General features: G+C 42.8%; 1 protein-coding gene across 1 annotated transcript in view; it reads left to right on the top strand.

Annotated features, from left to right (window-relative positions):
• LOC126474390 (ATP-dependent translocase ABCB1-like) overlaps positions 1 to 24,229 on the top strand; it is a 142,972-nt gene that overhangs the window by 78,734 nt on the left and 40,009 nt on the right. The window contains exons 10-11 of the mRNA XM_050101858.1: positions 10,685 to 10,959; positions 21,737 to 21,841. Of these exons, the coding sequence (XP_049957815.1) occupies positions 10,685 to 10,959; positions 21,737 to 21,841 (380 nt within the window). The remainder of the gene's footprint in view (positions 1 to 10,684; positions 10,960 to 21,736; positions 21,842 to 24,229) is intronic.

Here is a 24,229-nt window from a genome sequence, read left to right as displayed (position 1 = left end):
GTAGCTCTAGGTCTAGGGGTCTGATGACCTCAGATGTTACGTCCCATAGTGCTTCGAGCCATTTCAACCTTTTTTTTAACAAATGTACAAAGACCTAATGGTTCCGTATTATATCGTCAAAGTCCCACAAAACACAAGCAGTAATCGTTATGTCTTCGCCGAAACTGTGTCATATAATGTGCGCAAATACAAAGATGACCTGCCAATAATAATAAAACTGCAGTTATATAGGGTGATTTTTTTCGACCGTTTACAAACTCTAGGGATTGATCGATGAGAGGATACGGAACAAAAAAGGTATAATGAACTTATGTCTGAAAATGCATGGTTTCCATGCTAGAGACCATTTACTCAATTACACATTGTTGCAGAGACTGCGGTCTAATTCGCGCTGTACCATGCAGCAACAGTTACAGTATGCATGGTTTCCTCCTAGAAGGTGCACTATTCCTCTTAAGTCATGTTCTAGCTCCCTCTCCTGCCATAGTAATTGGTAATGTTGTGTCGAGTTCCCTTCTCTTGCTGCCTCACTTTGTAGTGGATGGGATACGGGGTTGTACGCAATGGTTCCGCATTCGAATCGAGAGCTTTCCGACATGGTGTTTACTTACGGAAAGACAAATGGCAACGGGCGGCGGTCAGCAAAGTTGTATCAGGAGACCTATCCCCGCCAACAACACCCACAGCATTCAATGTTTTGCAAGAGTGTTTCACCGTTTGTCTGAGACAGGATCATTTCAGGAAGCAGGAAATCATGAAGGACGTACCCGAAATGCTCGGACACCACACTTGGAGGAAAATGTGAATATCATGGGACTCGAGTCCACTTCGCCGTTAACGTTCGGATGCATCTCAATTTTATCTTCTCTGGGCGATGGATCGGACTCGAGGGTTCAGTTGCATGGCCTGCTCATTCATCGAATCTCAACCCTTGCGGTTTCTGGTTATGGGGCCCTCTCAAAAAGTATTGTTTATGCAGAGCCCACTCCAGATGTGGAGATACTGGCACGGCGTATTCATGCTGCCTTTTTTTCCGTATCCTGTCATCGAACTATCCCTAGTTTGTACACGGTGAAAAAAATCACCCTGTATAAACCCGTCGATCTCGTAGAGCAGAAGCATCCGCCGATGATCTCCGGTCGTGTATGAATTTACTGGTCATAAACAGAAACTTACATAGAATCCTCGGATACTGATTCGGTGCTATTCAGTTCGCATTGGTTGTATGATGTGCAGTTGTAAAACAGATTTCTCCCAATTGCAGAAAAACACTTCCCCAATTTCCTTGACCATGCTTGCAAATTCACCAGCAAAAGTCACTAACGAAATTTGCAAATTTCTGCATAGAAGCCCGACACAAATTCACTCTTCAAGAGTTAACCTTCTGAAAATAATTAAGACTGGTAAAACTACACTCCTGGAAATTGAAATAAGAACACCGTGAATTCATTGTCCCAGGAAGGGGAAACTTTATTGACACATTCCTGGGGTCAGATACATCACATGATCACACTGACAGAACCACAGGCACATAGACACAGGCAACAGAGCATGCACAATGTCGGCACTAGTACAGTGTATATCCACCTTTCGCAGCAACGCAGGCTGCTATTCTCCCATGGAGACGATCGTAGAGATGCTGGATGTAGTCCTGTGGAACGGCTTGCCATGCCATTTCCACCTGGCGCCTCAGTTGGATCAGCGTTCGTGCTGGACGTGCAGACCGCGTGAGACGACGCTTCATCCAGTCCCAAACATGCTCAATGGGGGACAGATCCGGAGATCTTGCTGGCCAGGGTAGTTGACTTACACCTTCTAGAGCACGTTGGGTGGCACGGGATACATGCGGACGTGCATTGTCCTGTTGGAACAGCAAGTTCCCTTGCCGGTCTAGGAATGGTAGAACGATGGGTTCGATGACGGTTTGGATGTACCGTGCACTATTCAGTGTCCCCTCGACGATCACCAGTGGTGTACGGCCGCACACCATGATGCCGGGTGTTGGCCCTGTGTGCCTCGGTCGTATGCAGTCCTGATTGTGGCGCTCACCTGCACGGCGCCAAACACGCATACGACCATCATTGGCACCAAGGCAGAAGCGACTCTCATCGCTGAAGACGACACGTCTCCATTCGTCCCTCCATTCACGCCTGTCGCGACACCGCTGGAGGCGGGCTGCACGATGTTGGGGCGTGAGCGGAAGACGGCCTAACGGTGTGCGGGACCGCAGCCCAGCTTCATGGAGACGGTTGCGAATGGTCCTCGCCGATACCCCAGGAGCAACAGTGTCCCTAATTTGCTGGGAAGTGGCGGTGCGGTCCCCTACGGCACTGCGTAGGATCCTACGGTCTTGGCGTGCATCCGTGCGTCGCTGCGGTCCGGTCCCAGGTCGACGGGCACGTGCACCTTCCGCCGACCACTGGCGACAACATCGATGTACTGTGGAGACCTCACGCCCCACGTGTTGAGCAATTCAGCGGTACGTCCACCCGGCCTCCCGCATGCCCACTATAAGCCCTCGCTCAAAGTCCGTCAACTGCACATACGGTTCACATCCACGCTGTCGCGGCATGCTACCAGTGTTAAAGACTGCGATGGAGCTCCGTATGCCACGGCAAACTGGCTGACACTGATGGCGGCGGTGCACAAATGCTGCGCAGCTAGCGCCATTCGACGGCCAACACCGCGGTTCCTGGTGTGTCCGCTGTGCCGTGCGTGTGATCATTGCTTGTACAGCCCTCTCGCAGTGTCCGGAGCAAGTATGGTGGGTCTGACACACCGGTGTCAATGTGTTCTTTTTTCCATTTCCAGGAGTGTACCTTTTAATATATCAATACACTCTTGCTGAAACTTTCGCCAGTGGCTTCTTTACCTCTTTCTATGATCGTCAAATAGTTTAGTTCCCATCTGTTTTACAAATGGCCTGTAACAATAGACAGTTATTAGCTTCGGAATCGCAAACATATTCATGCTAGCGACTCTTGTAACAGAGTCCCCGTTGATCGCTAATTTTTCACGTAAGCGATCCGCTCTCTTCGGAGCAACTATATGTCACGGAGTAAATGTATTTTTCTCCCTGGCATAACGCACTGACTCGTAGCATTTTATAAATTTTCATCCAGGCTTGAGGTGAACAAACAGTACATTTCGGTAAATAGCGTACGGCCAGGCATCGCCTAAATTTCGGGAACCAGCACAAATTCGGCCACCACCTGCAGTAACGCCAGTGGCTTTAACCCAACTGGGCATCGCACTGAATTGAGTTTGGATGACAGATATGGCTTCATTATTCTATGCTGCCTAAAATACATGCCAGAGTTCACTGGTCGTATTGATTGGGGGCAGGTGAAGTTCTCGTCTCCTTGCAACCCATGACCATACGCTTTCAGTGATGGCAGATGCTTTCAGTCAATAAGAGATCTGGAGAACGTGATGGCCATGGCGACAGCCGAACAAACCCTGTATCAAGTAGTCAAGTGCAACACAGGCTACATGCGGCGTTGCGCTCTCTTGTTGAGAGATAATTCACGAAAATATCAAAGGTAAGGAACAACCACCCTCCCCCATTAATACGTCAGAAATGTTACAGCTGCACTCTAAATGACTAGTTAAGAGGTCAAGAGGTGATTTTGATCGTACTGTGCTTTCAATGGCAGTCCATACCGTCACACCAGGGTATAATTTCCGCGGAGCTCAGCCCGTTCCGGTACCTCCCGGGGAATTTTCCTTCTTTTTCTTTATTTTAAACTCACTGGGACAAGTTGACACCGTAGATTTAAAATAGTACACGTGTATTAAATTGCAACGGAATTGTGCTTTATCTCCGTGTCGGCATCAATAAACGTGACCGTGGATAACCAATGTGATGCGGGCAGAGGTGTGGGGCGAGGTTGTGGCTGTGCTTGTGCCTGTGCATCTGCATGTGTGTGTGCGTGTGCATGTACGTGCAGTATACCAAAGATAAGTCGAGCTCCAATCCAAAGTAGTGATCGGTACATATCGGTAACCTTCATGATCTCTGTTTACGACTGCCACCAATATATACATTTATTCATGTTTTGTGTATCACTACGTAATTTATGGAAACAAGTGTCTTCGATGGCTACACAGAGTACAAACTCTGGAGGCCAAATAAAACAAACAAAAACGTGCAGTCTGTCCCCATACACTGTCACATGAGGTGGGGACGAGAGGAGGAAGATTAAGGCAGCCGCGACGTGAGGAGCTACTCACTGAACAATTGCTATGGCACACGGAATTAACGTGAAGACGTATTACAGGGACTTTAGTGTTCGAATGTGTTGATTATTTGTAGTAACGAATATGAATTTACATCAGTCCGGGTATAATATAACTCAATGAGCAGAAGACAAATGACATTTAAAGCACATAACTGTGGGTCCCATATCACATGGAGTTTTCTGTTTCCTCACTCTTCGGGAAATTGAAAATGGTTAAAATGGCTCTGAGTATTATGGGATTTAACATCTGAAGTCATCAGTCCCCTAGAACTTAGAACTACTTAAACCTAACCAACCTAAGGACAACACACACATCCATGCCCGATGCAGGATTCGAACCTGCGACCGTAGTGGTCGCTTGGATCAAGACTGAAGCCCCTAGAACCGCTCGACCACACCGGCCGGCTCTTCGGGAAGTCTGAATTTTACGTGATCCCGGTGGGTCAGGAATAAATTTATCGTCATACATCACTAAATGGTTTAATAATTAATAATGGACACACATTCACGAGCAACTACAATGTAACTGTCTGAACGTTGCGGCTGGTAGCAGTTGAAAACATGACGTCATAGCCGTGAAGAACACTGACTTGTGCCGATGTGTATCGAACAGAACTAGGGATCAGAGTGGCACTGCTATAGCGACAGACGCTCATCTAAAATCGTATGGTTTTATTGTTTTGATTATAAGACATTATTTTTTAAATAATCTGAATTTCAGAACAGTATTTTGTTAAAGCCACGATTTCTCATTGTCATTTTTATCACACTCAGATTTTGTTATTATTATGGTTGAAGGGGTGAAGGGTGGGGGGGGGGGGGGCATTGCGTGGCTGAGGAGGTACGTTCCGGCACGTAAAATATTAGATTAAGCACTGTACCATCTCAGATGCTGGGCCCATACCACGGTGACCAATACGATGTGGCAATGTCTCTTCTTCTCAGAAATTCCGCATACGGAATCGCCCAACTGTGATTCAGTCCACAGGACCGGGACTAATGTGGAAAGAGAGCACAGTGCCATTCCTCAGCGTTATCGTTTGGCGCAGTTTTATCGGTGCGCCTCTCAGTTGCCACATTAGGCGGATCCACAACAGAGGTCACGTGCTGTGAGTCTTCAGATGTCGTCGCTCTGTCTGTATGCATGATACTTGTTTTGCAGCAAACAAACACAGTTCCTGATTCAAGCTACGTGCGTAAACTTTCCTTGTATTCAGCATGTAGAAGGCGTAACTGCTACCGACATTCTACAGTTGTCTGGAAATGCAAATAATTTGCGTATTTAAACATGCAGTACATTCATGAAAGTTTTAACTCTGTTGCTTGCTGTCTTCAAGATACGTAGTTTTCTCTACATTAAAGTAATTCTATACAGCAAAAGTGCAAACAGTACTCTAATAACCATATTCTCCGTTCCTCTAGCGAATTGGTTGTAGTTATTATTGGAAGTGATGTATTTCCCGAGAAGATTTGTTTTGCAGATTTTGAGGCACCATGAAGGACTACTCTATCTATATTAAGTTTGGACAAGTACCAAGGGAAGAACAAACTAAAATAAAGATGGGCTGTCGCTGAGAGGCTTAGTGCATAAACCAGCTAAGCAAAGAGTAAGTACATTTGCTCCTGTTCCCTTTGTAACAGCGAGAAAACTTTGCACCTTTTGATGGCCACATCATAGCAACGCTGAACACTATATTTCCCTGCTTAATCGGGTGTTCAAATGGTGGCCTGTTGTATATCTGTTGCGTAATGTTAATCTGATTTCCACGATTACGGTTTCCTGAAATGTGACGCTAAAGAGGACTCCAGAAGATTATAGGTGTATCGGATGACTGATGAGCAGTTACTAAAGAATAGAAGCTTGTGCCTCAACTTGACTAAAAGAAGCGACCGGCGGATAGTACCCATCCTGGGCCGGCCGGAGTGGCCGTGCGGTTCTAGGCGCTACAGTCTGGAGCCGAGCAGCCGCTACGGTCGCAGGTTCAAATCCTGCCTCGGGCATTGATGTGTGTGATGTCCTTAGGTTAGTTAGGTTTAATTAGTTCTAAGTTCTAGGCGACAGATGACCTCAGAAGTTAAGTCCCACAGTGCTCAGAGCCATTTAGTACCCATCCTGAGGCATCAAACAGTGATTAATTTTGGGAATGTGGGGGGTATGGGAGGTTAAAATTGTAGATCGAAATTAAATATTGACTACATTTAGCAGTCTGAAATAAATGTAGGTTGTAGTAGTTATGTAGAGATAAAGATACTTGCACGGGATAGACTAGCGTGGAGAGGTGCATTAAACCAGTCTTTGGACTGAAGAGCATAGAAGTAACAAAATAGTGTTAAATCTGTTCTAATCTATTCTTGGCTATTAGGGAATGCATTGTGTTAACAGGATATTTGCGGTTCTGTTATAATTGACAAGCTTGTTTCGTTTGAATTACATATGTAAAAAAGGACAAGGTGTTAGGGATTTCTCTTTAGACTAGCCTCTCAGAGAACATATGGTAAGTTGCAGTGAGTCGGGATAAAAATTTGGAAGATTAAAATAATGGTTTCATTATTAGTATAAACTGTAAAGTTTACAGTTCTTTCTTTAATGTAATATTTAGGGAACAAATTACAGGGCTTTATAATCAGATACATAAAGAATGTACGAAGGATAATAGTTAGGTACCACATGTCCCTATTTATCCATGCCAGTGAGGATTAATGGCGACAGTCACTTAGCTGAATGGGGATAGTGTTACAATAGCGTTTCTTATTTTAAGTGTCGTAGACTCCAAATATTTATTAAGGGGGTACACTGAATGTCTCAGGATAGCTTCTGCACTTCTGAATGTCATTTCTTAAAAACACCTAACTTTTTCCTTCCCTCAGCCCTACGCACTTTTCATGTACCACTCCTTTTTCCCTTCCTTGGCACTGTATCCAGCCTTCCAGTTTTGATGGTAAGGGGACACCGTATTTCACACAACAAACAGCACACCTTGTATCTCGTCCTTCTGGTTCTGAGGATTATGATTCTGTAAGTATTCTCCCCCTCCTTTTCTAGTCCACTTTCCGTTCCTGATTTTCACTGTTTTTTTCTCCTCTTACCGCAGCCATATCTTCTTGAGACGTTAAGAGAACTGCTTGTAGCTTCCTTGTCGATGGACGGCGGTCCATTGTTTCTTCGTAGCTGGAAGAAGATCACGGAAAGATACCGAAGGTGACTTGGATTCCGTCTTGTTTTTGGTGCCGGTTTCTTGAGTTGCAACCAGGACGAAACTCACGTGCAGCGAAAACATTTGCATTTAATGGATAAACCCCTGTTGTTCTGAACCCACTCTCACCAATAGCAGTTGTCGTTGCTTTCAACAAGGATGCTTTGAAATTTGTTAATTTTTCTTCCCTTTGATCGTTTCTCATGAAAATATTACTCTCACTGTCATAATAGGACTTCAGAGGTTTGAAAATTGACCTATCTAACGGCTGAAGTCGAAGAGTTGTGTGACTAGGTAAACACATTATGTGCACCTAATTTTCCTCGCAAAACCCCAATACCTGTAAAATTTTATGAGAAGTATGCTCATCCAGTAGTAAGAGACATCTTCCAGGACCCTAAGATTTGAAAATGAAGCAACCGTTTAAAAAAGGCACCTTCATTTATCCAAACTGACTCTGCTATTGTCACCAATGAGTCACTAGGGAAATTGTCAGGCCTTTAAATATTGCTACAGGTGGAATTAAATTTTCTACAGCATTCGTGCAGGCACCCCTCTCTACGCAAGAATACGAATGAAACAGCTCTGCATCCTTTTGCCGCAAACATTTTCTTGTTTGATTTATTATTAATTTAGCAGACTGATTCATCAAAGTTATAAATCAATTGTGGCTTACCACGTAAATTAAATTCTTCCATGGTTTTATTCAATAAGGTAAGACATTGCTCAATGTCGTGCTTATTGCAACGATATGAGGAGAGCCCTTCAACCTTCCTGTATGTGATTTCAGGATTGCCCTTACGAAAACCAAATAGCCAATCAATTCCTGCCATTTGATGTTGCCTCGAAAACTTGAAGTTAGATTCAATTTTGCTCTCCGAAGAATAAATCAGCTTTTCTTACAACGAACCCACAAGCAGACAACCTAAGCTTTTTCTTGTTCGGCGGTGAACATAGTTTGTCCACCATTCTTCTTCAGCTTACCATCACTACCACTTTGTAGACGATGGTGAAGACGTGAACGATGCTCCCCAAATAGTTCTGCAGGATGCCATGTGCTCCATCCTCGCAGCAATAGCTTCGTGAACATCATCTTCTGTCCGACTATGTTTATCATAACCCACCTGCGAGAAAAAAGTAAAAAATAAATCAGCAAAATGTGTTGTCTCTATTCAGCTTTTATTTAGTGCCCCTACTCACCCAGAAAGTAAGTGCTACAGAGGTTGGTAGCACGGAAACCATTTTCCATTGTATGGAAAAGCAACATAATCTCATTTGAGATCTCCGATTTAAATTCCACCACAAACTAACACATAATCGGAGCAACGGTTAACTAATTAAACTAAATTTAAAGAAACATAATATTAGAAAGCAAAAGTTTCTGTTCCACTTACCTTCAACTAGTAATTGTTATGAGGAATTTAGAACACGACGGTAGACTGGCAGTCTGATAAGTGTTTGTATAATACGAGGTGCTTTCAAGTTCTAAGGCCTCCGTTTTTTTTTTTTTTCTAATTAACTACTCACCCGAAATCGATGAAACTGGCGTTACTTCTCGACGTAATCGCCCTGCAGACGAACACATTTTTCACAACGCTGACGCCATGATTCCATGGCAGCGGCGAAGGCTTCTTTAGGAGTCTGTTTTGACCACTGGAAAATCGTTGAGGCAATAGCAGCACGGCTGGTGAATGTGCGGCCACGGAGAGTTGGAAAAAGCCAGATCTCACTAGGAGCCAGGTCAGGTGAGTAGGGAGCATGAGAAATCACTTCAAAGTTGTTATCACGAAGAAACTGTTGCGTAACGTTAGCTCGATGTGCGGGTGCGTTGTCTTGGTGAAACAGCACACGCGCACCCCTTCCCGGACGTTTTTGTTGCAGTGCTGGAAGGAATTTGTTCTTCAAAACATTTTCGTAGGATGCACCTGTTACCGTAGTGCCCTTTGGAACGCAATGGGTAAGGATTACGCCCTCACTGTCCCAGAACATGGACACCATCATCTTTTCAGCACTGGCGGTTACCCGAAATTTTTTTGGTGGCGGTGAATCTGTGTGCTTCCATTGAGCTGACTGGCGCTTTGTTTCTGGATTGAAAAATGGCATCCAAGTCTCATCCATTGTCACAACCGACGAAAAGAAAGTCCCATTCATGCTGTCGTTGCACATCAACATTGCTTGGCAACATGCCACACGGGCAGCCATGTGGTCGTCCGTCAGCATTCCTGGCACCCACCTGGATGACACTTTTCGCATTTTCAGGTCGTCATGCAGGATTGCGTGCACAGAACCCACAGAAATGCCAACTCTGGAGGCGATCTGTTCAACAGTCATTCGGCGATCCCCCAAAACAATTCTCTCCACTTTCTCGATCATGTCGTCAGACCGGCTTGTGCGAGCCCGAGGTTGTTTCGGTTTGTTGTCACACGATGTTCTGCCTTCATTAAACTGTTGCACCCACGAACGCACTTTCGACACATCCATAACTCCATCACCACATGTCTCCTTCAGCTGTCGATGAATTTCAATTGGTTTCACACCACGCAAATTCAGAAAACGAATGATTGCACGCTGTTCAAGTAAGGAAAACGTCGCCATTTTAAGCATTTAAAACAGTTCTCATTCTCGCCGCTGGCGGTAAAATTCCATCTGCTGTACGGTGCTGCCATCTCTGGGATGTATTGACATTGAACGCGGCCTCATTTTAAAACAATATGCATATTTCTATCTCTTTCCAGTGCAGAGAAAAAGAATCAGAGGCCTTAGAACTTGAATGCACCTCGTACATCAAGTACAGACGATTATTATCTGGAGATGGCAGCACCTTCTTGTATGCAGTTAACTTCTACTGGAGAATCGATTTTCTAAAATTGTGCGTATTCAGTCACTGCCCCGCGAGCTTACCCTATTCCTTATTCGAATGTTCAATAATTTCTTATTCCCTGTTTTAGTTGCGATGTTTAATATATTTCGTGAACGTGGCCCCCACAGCTCGTAAGTGTTTATAAACATGTTTCAGTTCCTCAGCCAGAGCTACTACTAAGTTTTTCATTACAACTCGCTTCAGCCCCTATGACTAGGTACTGGAAATTGATTTAAAACGGGTTATCTGACAATAGTAGCCCTGTGGCATCAAGTAGCATAAAATCTATTTATGTCTCTGCTTTCAGGTAGTAAACTATGTTAAGTTGTCAGTAATAAAGCGTTCCAAAAGCTGGTAATATTCGTTCTGTATGAGACTGACAATTGTAGGAGACGATCGTCCGGTCCTGGAGCGGCTGCAGAGTGAGCAGTGCGACGCTTCCTCGGTGGTGGGCCGCAGGGGGTCGGCAGCTGACGTGTCGGAAAATACAGAAGAGGATGAAGGGGATGGGTCGGAGGGGGTAGGGGTGCGTCGCGTGGGGGTGATGTCCGTGCTGCGCTTCAGCGGCCCGGAGTGGCGCCTGCTGGCCGCAGGGACGCTCAGCGCACTCGTCGTGGGCGTCGGCTTCCCCATCTTCAGCATCTTCTACGGAGACGTTATTGGGGTCAGTACCTAACCTTAAACCTGTACGGCTTTCATGTGACTCTGGAGTCAGTTTAGAGCGGGGCTTTACGGACTAGACCTCTAATATTTTTCCTCATGACATTTGGAGGTCAGTGGCCCCGCAACAGTTTCCTAATTATAAAAACAAAACAAAATTCGAATTCGTTAAAATATCTGCCTGTAGTTGAGCGTGTAGCGTACAATTCTTACAATCAAGAAGTTGTTGCTTCCACTAGCAGCATCTTCAAATTTTATTTCAATCTTACATTAATATTCAAATGGAAACATTAATTTTAAAATTGATTCATAATTTTAATAAAAAGTGTTTTTACTTTTAATTATTAGCTATATGAAAATAAACTGAAATTGGACACTGACATGAAACGCCACATTTTAAATGAGAAAATTTATTATGCACATCAGTACCTCTTAAAATAACAATACATTTAATTTTATATTTGATTTTCTGCGTTTTTGATCTAATTTTAATGCTTTGAGTATGAAATCTTGGTCCAAGGAGGCTGTGTTCTGTTTATTAGCCATACAGTCGGGCAATTTTAACCGAGTGTCGTTTTCAAGCAACAGTAATCCGTTCCAAAATGTTGACAGTGGTTTGTACATCAATTATCTAAAAGCTCTCGTATGTCTTGGGTTGACCGCAGCTTGTAGACATTTTTTCTTGAATCGGATACATTCGTTCAACTTTACCATGTTGCGAACATCTGTTGATACTATATAATTTAACCCCGTTCTATATCTGGGAAAGGTGTAAAAAAAAAAACATTCTGGGGGTCTTGAGGCTTACATGAACCATGTTTACACTCTGAAATCGCGTTGAGCCTGTGGATCCCCACAAAAAAGTTTAGAAACTTTGCCAAATATGGACTGGGGTAAAATTACTTACTGTTAATGGATGTCTACAAAAATGGCAAAATTGAACGAGTGATTCCAATTCAACATTAAATTTCTACAAGCTGCGATCATCTGAAGATATGCAAGACCTTTGTAGACAATTGATACACAAACTAATGTTTCAACGTGCCTGAAAATTACCCACAGTTGAAGTTAGCCAATTCCACGGATAGTAAACAAAATACAGCTTCCTTGGACTGTATTTTATTTCTCAGAACACATTGAGACTGTGAACCTCCATAACAATACAATTAAAAATTAATTAGTATATTGCAAATATTGGTATTCGTATTTCGTGTGGTTACTAATTAAAAAATAAGTAGGTGCTACTTTTATTAAAAACTTGAGCTTCAATACGTGTTGACATTTCCATTTCTTAATAAATAAGAGTCAAGCCGAGAACTGTACGATTAACTCACTTGTATATTACATACCCAGCTACTTCTTTTAAACTAAATCTTTTACTAAACTGAAATACAAGAATAGCAACGTTTTTACAAATGTCGATGCACATCATCAGCTTATCCTTCATATTATTTACATCAAACAATAAATTAATGATAAAAGTAGTATGATAAGAAGGCCAATTGTACCACAGAATATTCTGTACCCATAGAAACCTGTTTTTTAGACAACATAAAATGGTTTTAGTCCACCTTTCAGAAGATTGTCTTTATACAGTGTTATATATTGTTTGAAGTGCTTTAAAACGTAAATCAGAGAAATTAAACATCAGAATTGCAACAACTTCTACAGGATTTATGTTTCTTCCTAAAAAAAGAATTTCGTGTGTGTTACAAGAAGACGAACATGTGATAGTTACGGTAACAATGCGTATGATTTGTTCAAACCTTAGAAAAGAAATAGATGTGCCCAATTTTCGTTAGTTAAACTGTGCACTTATGCAATTGACATGAGAGTCAAGAACATATTTCCTTCTCTGACAATAATAAAAATAGTAACAGTAATATGAAACGAAAGCAGATAGTTACACCACACGATGATTTGTGTGTGTTGCATTCCCAGATGCGGTCTCAAAGAGTCTGCATTTTAAATGTATTTCTTTTAACCTTGACATTAGTTGACCAACTGTCTTGTTGCATCAGCTGATGTTACTGACTAAGGTGAACACTTCGTGGTCATTTTCCCCTCTTAACCAGTCTCGAGAACCTCACCCAGAAAACTAGGTTTCAATGCTGTAATGACAAATAGTTGATACGTTCCTATATATCAGTTCACTTGAGTTTGGCGAGGAAAAATTCAAGTTTTGAACATACGAGGCGTGAACGTTGTGTTTATCGGCAAGGTAAAATTTCTAATCTGGTGGCAAAATTTGTTCGACGTTTAACGTATTTATGTTGGTTTCGGTGACGATAGAGAACTTTTTCTCATTCGATTCTGAATGGTAATAGTTTCCTTGCATAGATTTATGTGTTACATGTTCGCTTCAGAACGATAAACTTCCCCAAGACTAAGGGTGTCAATCTGATTTTATATTTCTTAGCAAGAGTTGGGAAGGTTTCGATAGAGACGTCGAGCTACTGTGCTCCAATACTAGTGAACAGTTCGTGTGATGAAATATCATTGTCACAGAGTGCTTAGGAGCGCATCAGATTATTTGTTGGTATATTCTTTCAGACGACTGCATCACTGTGGCCTCTCCCAAGTAGCCTATTTCTGTGCAGTAGATGTAGGCTACTCTCTAAAAGCTACCAGCAACTATCTACGAATGTTTTGTGTTTCAGAGCGCTCAGAACTCGTCTAATCTTCAAAAAAATTTTTGTGTATTTTCGATAATTTCATAGTACTGATTTTGGAAATAGATGCCCGGACACTAATTATCGAGTCTTATTAAGTATGGAGGAAGTTGAAGACGCCGGTTCGTAGAGTCGCCTTGTTAGAGAAACCATGACCGAACAGGGGCAGGTTTGATTGGGACACTGAAGCAGCACTCAGGCGCGAGTCTAAACGGAAAGAGGGGGAGGATGCAAGGTCATGGAGGTCGTATAAGGAAGGAAGGAAGACTGGGTTTAAAGTCCCGTCGACACTGAGGTCATCAGAGATGGAGTACATGCTCGTATGGTGTCAAAGATGGGGAAGAAAATCGGCCGTGTCCTTTAGCCTGGAGCGATTTATGGAAATCACGGAAAACCTAAGTCTGGATTGCCGGACACCGGTCTGAACCGTCGTTCTCCAGAATGCTCGTCCAATGTGCTAACCACTGCGCCACCTCGTGGTCGTCATCTCTCACAGAAGGCCATTTCAGTAGAAGCTGTTGTACTCATACATATTATAAAAATCTCTGTACGTATGTAAGTATGTTTGTTAAACTTCCCCTCCTAAACCACGGACCGATTTCAAGCAAACTTGGTACATGCATCACTTTCTACAGGGTTATTACAAATGATTGAAGCGATTTCACAGCTCTACAATAACTTTATTATTTGAGATATTTTCACAATGCTTTGCACACACATACAAAAACTCAAAAAGTTTTTTTAGGCATTCACAAATGTTCGATATGTGCCCCTTTAGTGATTCGGCAGACATCAAGCCGATAATCAAGTTCCTCCCACACTCGGCGCAGCATGTCCCCATCAATGAATTCGAAAGCATCGTTGATGCGAGCTCGCAGTTCTGGCACGTTTCCTGGTAGACGAGGTTTAAACAGTGAATCTTTCACATAACCCCACAGAAAGAAATCGCATGGGGTTAAGTCGGGAGAGCGTGGAGGCCATGACATGAATTGCTGATCATGATCTCCACCACGACCGATCCATCGGTTTTCCAATCTCCTGTTTAAGAAATGCCGAACATCATGATGGAAGTGCGGTGGAGCACCATCCTGTTGAAAGATGAAGTCGGCGCTGTCGGTCTCCAGTTGTGGCATGAGCCAATTTTCCAGCATGTCCAGATACACGTGTCCTGTAACGTTTTTTTTTGCAGAAGAAAAAGGGGCCGTAAACTTTAAACCGTGAGATTGCACAAAACACGTTAACTTTTGGTGAATTGCGAATTTGCTGCACGAATGCGTCAGGATTCTCTACCGCCCAGATTCGCACATTGTGTCTGTTCACTTCACCATTAAGAAAAAATGTTGCTTCATCACTGAAAACAAGTTTCGCACTGAACGCATCCTCTTCCATGAGCTGTTGCAACCGCGCCGAAAATTCAAAGCGTTTGACTTTGTCATCGGGTGTCAGGGCTTGTAGCAATTGTAAACGGTAAGGCTTCTGCTTTAGCCTTTTCCGTAAGAGTTTCCAAACCGTCGGCTGTGGTACGTTTAGCTCCCTGCTTGCTTTATTCGTCGACTTCCGCGGGCTACGCGTGAAACTTGCCCGCACGCGTTCAACCGTTTCTTCGCTCACTGCAGGCCGACCCGTTGATTTCCCCTTACAGAGGCATCCAGAAGCTTCAAACTGCGCATACCATCGCCGAATGGAGTTAGCAGTTGGTGGATCTTTGTTGAACTTCGTCCTGAAGTGTCGTTGCACTGTTATGACTGACTGATGTGAGTGCATTTCAAGCACGACATACGCTTTCTCGGCTCCTGTCGCCATTTTGTCTCACCGCGCGCTCGAGCGCTCTGGCGGCAGAAACCTGAAGTGCAGCTTCAGCCGAACAAAACTTTATGAGTTTTTCTACGTATCTGTAGTGTGTCGTGACCATATGTCAATGAATGGAGCTACAGTGAATTTATGAAATCGCTTCAATCATTTGTAATAGCCCTGTATCTGGAAAGAATCGCTGAGAGGGTAAGAATCACCTACCCACCAGAGGGATGGGGAGAGCCCACGGCGCGCGGATATCGAGACTTCCTTCATCCAGTATCTGAGGATGAGAGCACTTAGTGACTTGTAACAAACTTTATACATAATTTCGAGCCTTTAACAAACTTTCAATGTCTGACAGCCTCGACAAAATGATGAAACGAAACAAGTTTATGGCTTACTGCATTTTCGCTGTTCATCGGGTAAAAGTACCGCATACAGCATGACCTTTTAATCTACAGATTCTAACTGTAGTCGCGAGACACTTCGTAGACGGTATTCACGCATTCCGCCTAATGTATTTCCAAAATAATATCATTGTACGACACAAAGTTCAGGAAATATGACATCGTAAACACTGATATGCTTCAAAGCGAAACTGCCGGGCAAAATTCAGTAGTAGATACGGATGAACTATGTGTGAAATACACTGAGGTGACAAAAGTCCTCTGATACCTCCTAATATCGCGTGGGGCCCCCTTTTGCCCAGGGTTGGGCAACAACTAGACGTGGAATGGACTCAACAAGTCGTCGGAAGTCCCATGCATAAATACTGAGCCATACTGCTTATATAGCCGGCCATAATTGCGAAAGTTTTGCCGGCGCAGGATTATGTGCACGAACTGACCTGTCGATGATGTCCTATGAAAGTTCGATGTTATTCATCTGAGTGGCCAAGTCATTCGCTCGAATTTTCCAGGATGTTCTTCAAACAAGTCACGAACAACTGTACCACCATGAAAATCCCATCGTTGTTTGAATGAAAGTCCTTGGATGGCTGCAAGTCCTACGTCCCACAGTGATGCTTGTCTGTTAGCACTGAAAACTCTACGTAAACGCCGCTGCTCTCGGTCGTTAAGTGAAGGCCGTCGACCAATGAATTAGCCTTCGTCAGAGGTAATACCTGAAATTTTGTCTCGGCACCTTATTAACACTGTGGATCTAGGAATACTGAATTCTTTAACGATTTCCGAAACTGAATGTCCCATGCGTCTAGCTCCAGCTACCATTCCGCGTTCAGAGTCTGTTAATTTCCGTCATGCAGTCATAATCAGTCGGACAGCTTTTCACATTAATCGCCTGACTTCATATGACAGCTCCGACAATGCATTGCCCTTTTATGCCTTGTGTACGTGACACTGCCGCCGTTTTGATATGTGCGTGTTCCTATCCCACACGTTTGTCACCTCATCGTATTACGATGTTCCGGCTATTGTCATCATCAGATTTGTACTAGAGCGTGCTGAAAAGTAATGCCTCTGACTTTTTATAAGCTCTCAATGCTTTTTAAATAAAACAAACAGTATTAACATTCTACAACTTTATGCTTCATGTCTACCTATTTGCAGCCCCCTTCCGCTAGAGAGCTCCTGTATGTAGCGCGTAATATGGCAGTGTCTGACGTAACTACGTCGGTAAGTGAGAAACACCGTTCTGCAATCGGGTTTCGAATTGGAACAGTTCGTCCGCACATGGAACAGCCCCTCCTTCAGCGTGACAATTCCAGGCCACACACATATTCTGCAACATCTGCAACAATCTGACGCCTAGTGTTCACTGTCAGGATCATCCTCCAACTTGGCCTCATCCGAATTTCATCTGTTTCCAAAACTTAAAGAACACCTTCGAGGACTCCACTTCGATATTGAAGAAGGACTGCAAACAGAGTTGAGGTCGTGGTTCTGTCAACAAAGTCAAACATTTTCCTCTGATGGCATCAACAAACTTGTTTCTCGTTGGGAGTAATGTGTCCGTCACCAGGTTGCCTATGTTGAGAAACAAGTACGTAGACATCAAGAACAAAAAGATAGAGGGTTAATAACGATTGTTTTATTCAAAAATTTTTAAGAGTATTCACATAAAAATTTGGAGGTGTTGCTTTTCAGTTAATTGAAGTAATACAAAAAGAAGAGTTTGTAAGTGTACATTACCAGGCTACAAAGGTAAAAAAAAAACTAAAAACTTCTCCCTTAAAAACTTAGCACTCGTACAGCAAACATCAGTGTAGTTACAATAAAATCTCTTCCTAAGCGAGATATAAACTCCGAACACTGCTCGGAAGTTTACAGAAATAAAAGTGTTAGCTGAGAGGACGTGCCTGGAGCGTTTATTTTTCAGTTTATACAGCGGTAGGAGCTTGTCCTTGTGAGTTTTCGCGTTATTTCCAATCATATCACAGTCTACAAGAAACCGTATTCCAGTATTCTATTGAATTAAGAATCTGTCAAGCATTTCTTCAGCTTAGAATATCATAGACAAGAGAAGAACTGCCTTTAGTGATGAGTCCGGTTTCGTCGTATTGGGCCACGACACCAGTGAAGACATGTCTGGTTTGGTGCGCCTCACCACGGATTCCTCTTCTGCACCATCCTCTTCATCTCAGAGTAGCACTTGCAACCTACGTCCTCAGTTATTTGCTGCGTGTATTCCAATCTCTGTCTTCCTCTACAGTTTTTGCACTCTACTGCCCCTCTAGTACCATGGAAGTTATTCCGTGACGCCTTGAGAGACGTCCTACCATCCCTTCTTTTTGTCAATGTTTCCATATGTTTCATTCCTTGCCGATTCTGCGGGAAGCCCAGCTAATTTTCGACATTCTTCTGGAGCATCAAATTTCTGTTCCTTACCACACAATGTTGTGCTCCAAACTTACTTTCTCAGAAATTTCTTCTCAAATTAAGTCCTGTGTTTCATACCAGTAGATTTCTGTTGGTCAGAATGCCCTTTTTGCTATTGCAAGTCTGCTTTTGATTTCATCCTTGCTCCGTCCGCAATGGGTTATTTTGCTGCCTAGGTAGCAGAATTCCTTGGCTTCATCCGTTTCGTGATCACCAATTCTTATGTTAAGTTTCTCATTTCTGCTATTTGTGATTACTTTCGTCTTTCTTCTGTTTACTCTCAATCCACATTCTGTACTTATTTAGACTGTTCATTCCATTCAGCAAATCCTGTAATACTTTTCACTTTCACAGAGAACAGCAATGTCATTAGCGAATCTTGTCACTGATGTCTTTTCACCACAATTTTAATTCCACTCTTGAACCCTAGTTTTATTTTCGTCATTGCTTTTTCAATGTATAGACTGAACAGAAGAGACAAAGGACTACATCCGTGTCTTACAAACGTTTTTAAGGCGAGCACTTTGTTCTTGGTCTTCCACTCTCATTGTTCCCTCTGGTCTCTTGTAAACAGTGTGTATTACCCTTCTTTTCCAATAGCTTACCCATATTTTTCTCAGAATTTCGAAAATCTTGTACCATTTTACATTTTCGAATGCTTTCTCCAGGTAGACAAATCCTATTAAAGTGTCTTGATTTATCTTTAGTCTTACTTCCATTATCAGCCGCACCTTAATAATTGCCTCTCTGGTGCCTTCATCTTTCCTGAAGCCACACTGATCGTCCTCTAACGCATTCTCAATTTTTTTTCCATTCTTCTGTTTGTTGTTTTTGTCGGCAACTTGGTTTCATGGGCTGTTAAGCTGACTGTGCGACATTTATCGCACTTGTTAGCTCTTTCAGTCTTCAGAATTGTGGTATGTGGCCAGACTCATACATTCTACACACCAACGTCAGTAGTTGTTTTGTTGCCTCTTCCCCTATAATTTCAGAATTTCTTGTGGAATGTTATCCATCCGTTCTGTCTCGTTCGAACTTAAGTCCTCCAAAGATTTTTTAAAGTCTGATTGAAATACCGGATGCCATATCTCTCCTATATCTGCTTCTACCTCTTCTTCTATCATGTCCTCAAACAAGTCTTCTGCCATATGAAGTCCTTCAACGCACTCTTTCTACCCATCAGCTCTTTCCTCTGCATGTAACAGTGGAACTACCATTGCTCTCTTAATATTACCACCCTTGCTTTTAATTTCATAATTTCACCGAAGGTTGAAGGTTCTTATAACTTTTCTATATGTTGAATCAGTCCTGACAACCTCTGTCCCTCTCTCTCTTTCTTAGCTTCCTGGCAGTTGCTATTTACTTCATTCCAAAGTGACTTACATTTCTGTGTTCCTGAATTTCCTCAAAAATTTTTGTACTTCCTTCTTTCATCGATCAACTCTAGTATTTCTCCTGTTACCCATGGTTTCTTCGCAGTTGCCTTATTTGTACCTATATTTTTTATTCCAGCTTCTGTGATTACCCTTTTCAGAGAGGTCCATTCCTCTTCAGTCTTCAACTGAACTGCCTACTGAGGTATTCCTTGTCTCTCTATAGCCTTGGAGATCTTCGCTCGTATCTCTTCATCCTTAGTACTTCTTTGCGCACTGATTCTTCCTGACTAGTCTCTTAAACTTCAGCCTACTCTTTATCATCTGAGTCTATATCTCCTCCTGGTTACCTCTTACAATCTAGTATCTGATTTCGGAATCTCTACCTTACGATAATGTTATCTGAAATCTTCCCGTATCTCCAGGCCTTTTCCAACTATACCTCCGCCTTTTATCATTCTTGAACAGAGTATTCGCTATAATTAGCTGGAATTTTTGCGGCACTCAATTAGTCTTTTTCCTCTCTCACTCGTTGTGCCAAGATCATATTGCCCAGTAACCCTTTATTCGTTTCCTTCCCCTACAACTGCCTTTCTGTCCCCTTATGGCTATTTGATTTTCATCTCCCTTAACGTACTAAAATATCCGTTCAATATCCTCATATATTTTCTGTATCGCTTCATCTCCCGATCTCCCGCTTGCGACTTCGGCATGTATACCTGAACTATCGTCGTCGGTGTTGGTTTGCTGTCGATTCTGACAAGGACTACCTTAACACTGAGTTCTTCGCAGTAACTCATTCTGTGCCTTACATTCCTGTTCATAACAAATCCTTCTCCTATTATTCCATTTTCTGCTGCTGTTGATATTACCTTATCCGACCAGAAATTCTCATCACCTTTCCACTTCGCTTCGCTGACTCCCACTATATCTACACTGACCCATAGCAGATTTTCTGGCTTCCCTACGGCTCGGCCGCCATACGGCCTGAAAATCAGGAGTGATAGTCTGGAGTGCCGTTTCACTTCACAGCATGATCCCTTTGGCTGTCTTCCGCGTCATCCTTACAGCACAGCGGTACGTCGACGGCATTCTTCGCCCCCTTTTGTTGCCCTTATTGGCAAGCCATGCTGGGGTTACATTTCAGCAAGATATTACCCGCCCGCAGACGACGAGAGTTCTACAGCTTGCCAAACCCTACCTTGGCGATCAAGGTCGTCGGGTCTCCCCCCAGTTGAAAAAGTTTGGACAAGGTTTGAGGACCATCTCGGTATTCGGACGATCTAAAGCGCCAGCTGGACAGAATTTGGCACGATATCTTCCAGGACAACATCCAAGAATTCTGTCAGTCAATGCCAAGCCGAATAACAGCTTGCATAAGGGCCAGAGGTGGAACAACGCGTCATTGACTTGTTCTCTTGATGAAGCTCTTACTCTTGAATAAATCATCAATTTTTTTCTGAAACTGTTATCATTGTTTGTCTGTACATGTACATCACATCCATCGATACCCGTCCCATTCAGATAATTCCTTCTTGGTGTGTCTTTGTTTTTTATATCATACAGATATACCATATATCTCCTCCATGCAGACAAAGATAGTGCAATTCGTAGCACACGAAATCCGCGGTTAGTGTGTCTTTACACCTCGCCAGCGCTTAATAACTCGCGTCAAGGTAATTGATTTGAAAGCCATTTTCTAATGAACAGCTTTCAAGTTCTCTTCACCGTTCTTGGGCATCTAAACTTCCATCAACATTGACGTGCCTCCCGCCTGTTCAAAAGTCCTTTAACAGATAACATTAGTTCCATTTGAAATGCCTTTTAAATAATGGTAAAGAGGACTTCCTCCTTTACATATTGTTTGTAATCATATCGACCTAATGCAAAGCAGGATTAGTGTAGAACTAAAGCCGCATGCACGTGTATATTACTTACCATAGGACTGTCAAACAAAATGTAGGAGATACTAAGAGATTTTAATGTGTCTTTTTACTTTCCTGAATACTAATTATGTAGGCATAAAGTAAATTAGTCTTTCAAGAAGAGAAGATTAGCGGTAAATTTTCTTCAGTGACTCCTACAAACCGTTTCCCTTCTTTCAGGTCCTTTCTCACCCGGACCCTGCTGTTGTCCGCAGTCAGACATACTGGTACTGCGCCGTGTTCATCGTGATAGCGGTCATCATGGGCGTAAGCTCTTTCCTGCAGGTATGTTCCAAATCTATGCTACGATACTCCGCAAGTGGCGAAATCACATAAGTAACTAGAAGAAGCTTAGGAATAGAGTGGCCACTGATAAACTTGTTTTTATGTAAAATACCTCTCTGTCTGTAAACAGGTATTTTGAAAGATAACGAGTGTCTGTCGAAATAGGAGTCGCTATCAGTTTCCTGTCTTCCCTTAAAATAGTTTCCCATCTGTGGGATAACCTTCTGCGTAATTGTTTCTGGTTGTGTGACTTCATTTTCTGATTATATCCACTTACGTAACATTCTCATAGTCTCGTTGTCTGAACTGCAAACTTATCAAGTAAAACTACTTACGTTTATCTTTTTTGTTTCCTAAGCCAGCAGTCTTCGTCCAGTTGGTAAATTCTCCTGTGTTATCGAACATGTTTTAACAGTACGCTGCCCTCACTGCCCAGTTTTCTTTCGACAAAGCACATATGTTTTCTCATGGTGGAAGCGGAATCAACAAGAATACAACCATTTTATTTGCATCTGACGAAATCTGTATGTCTTTTCGTCTGAAGCTTGGGCTGTGTGGTGAAACTAGTTCCAGGTATCATTACTCCTCAAATGGAACACATTTGCAGTCGTGTACTTTGCATCAATTAATTTTTATCTTAGGTCCTCCGCAGTCTCACGAAACAAAGCTTCTTTAAAGGCTATCTGATCCCTACAATCGGTCATTTCGCCTGGTCAGCGCTACTTCACAGCAACAAGATCGTGTACTCATCTTCCGTACTAACAATAAGTCACTGCTAGCCTTACACTCCTGCATGCTTCAGTAAGAGAGGGAGAGATCGTTAGTACGAAGCGACGCAGTGCTACTGCTGCCAGACTTGTTATACTCGCTGAACTACAGCGGGAACGAAGGAAGCCCGTTAGTACTGATGCAGCAGAGGCTCCTTGATTTGTGAAGTATGCACCCGGAACGTAAAAGTCGTTCCCGCTCCGGTTCTGATCTCTAGTACCTCTCATTGTGCGCGTCGTTATGGATGCTTCCCATTCGATTCTCCTATAGAGCGCGGGAATAATGATAATTTTAATGCCTCTGTGAGCACTGAAGTTATTTTTAAGTTGTCTTCACTATCCCTACTGGAGCGATAAATAAGCAGGTTCTTCACTTGAAGATGGTTCTTGATAGTTTGTAAGTAGGCTTTCACGGGAAAGTTTGCGCTTAGAGTCTGCAGTACAGTTTTTTTTTTCTTTTTTTTAACCACTCTCGTGGGTGAAACAAACGAGTGACCATTCGCACTGCCCTTCATTGTTTATGGTAATATCTCCTATGAGTCGTATTTGGTGCGGAACCCACATGCTAGAGCAATATTTCAGTATGGGTCGCACAATCATTTTGTAAACAAACTCTTTTGTAAATTGACTGCATTTTCCTAGTATTCTACCAGTTAAATGGAGTCTACGACCTGCCTTTTCAACGAATGAGCGTATCTCACCATCCTTTCTCCGCAAACGTTACAGACGGGTGTTTGTGTGACTTGAGATATATCAGTCGTGACTCGTTGGTATTTTGATTAGTGAAGAGAACACTTTTAACTTCTTAACATTTAAAGAAAGTTTCCAATCCTTGCAACGCCTTGAAACCAAATGACAATAGTGATGAATGCTTTTGCAGATTTTCCTACAAAGTATTCCGTGAATGCCTGTACTTGAAAACTGCCCACCGACACACAAGCAGCTGTTCGTATGTAACCCAGACAAATACTCACAGAAGATGTGCAAATGCACGCTGATAAATGCAAAGTTGAATATCACAAATTCCGCCACCGACTTCAAGGGGCATTCTAATCCTCTTCAAAACACCGCGTGTAACTCTTCTGAGGTTGTGTGTTCGTTACTTTATAGGGAAACACTATTTACAATCCGATTAATTCGTTTCTTGTGCTTACCTTCTCTTTTGTGAACTTCGTCCTGCATGCATACTAACGTGTCTACAGCCTACCTTGGTGCTGAAGAAATATGAGCACTTCTGCAGGGGATGTCAGAGTTAGAAAATGTTTCTCCTGACGAGTAGAACTTGCAGTGGCCCCATAGTACTGGAAAAAAACAGCCTTTCTTGTAGCCAAAGGAACCTCGTTTTATAAAATGTCAAAATAATGAGGCTATGTAAGACGATGCGGTAACACAACAGACCCGGTTAAGTGATTGTCTATCATACCACACGACATATATATGGAAACGTGATCTTAAAAATTTGCATCCACAAAGGCCAGTATGTTGCCGTCGGACCACCAACGTGAGTTACGAGTGATCATGCAACGAGTGAAAGCAGCTTCATCATTCTTCTTCTTCTTCGGTTATCAACCCACAGGTTGGTTGGCAGCAGCACGCCATTCCGTTCTTTTGTCAACTTTCT

Source organism: Schistocerca serialis, chromosome 4 (assembly GCF_023864345.2).
Source record: "Schistocerca serialis cubense isolate TAMUIC-IGC-003099 chromosome 4, iqSchSeri2.2, whole genome shotgun sequence".
In the NCBI taxonomy this organism is placed as follows: domain Eukaryota; kingdom Metazoa; phylum Arthropoda; class Insecta; order Orthoptera; family Acrididae; genus Schistocerca; species Schistocerca serialis.
Note: the sequence above shows the minus strand (reverse complement) of the source record. Positions and strands in the feature narration are given on the sequence as shown.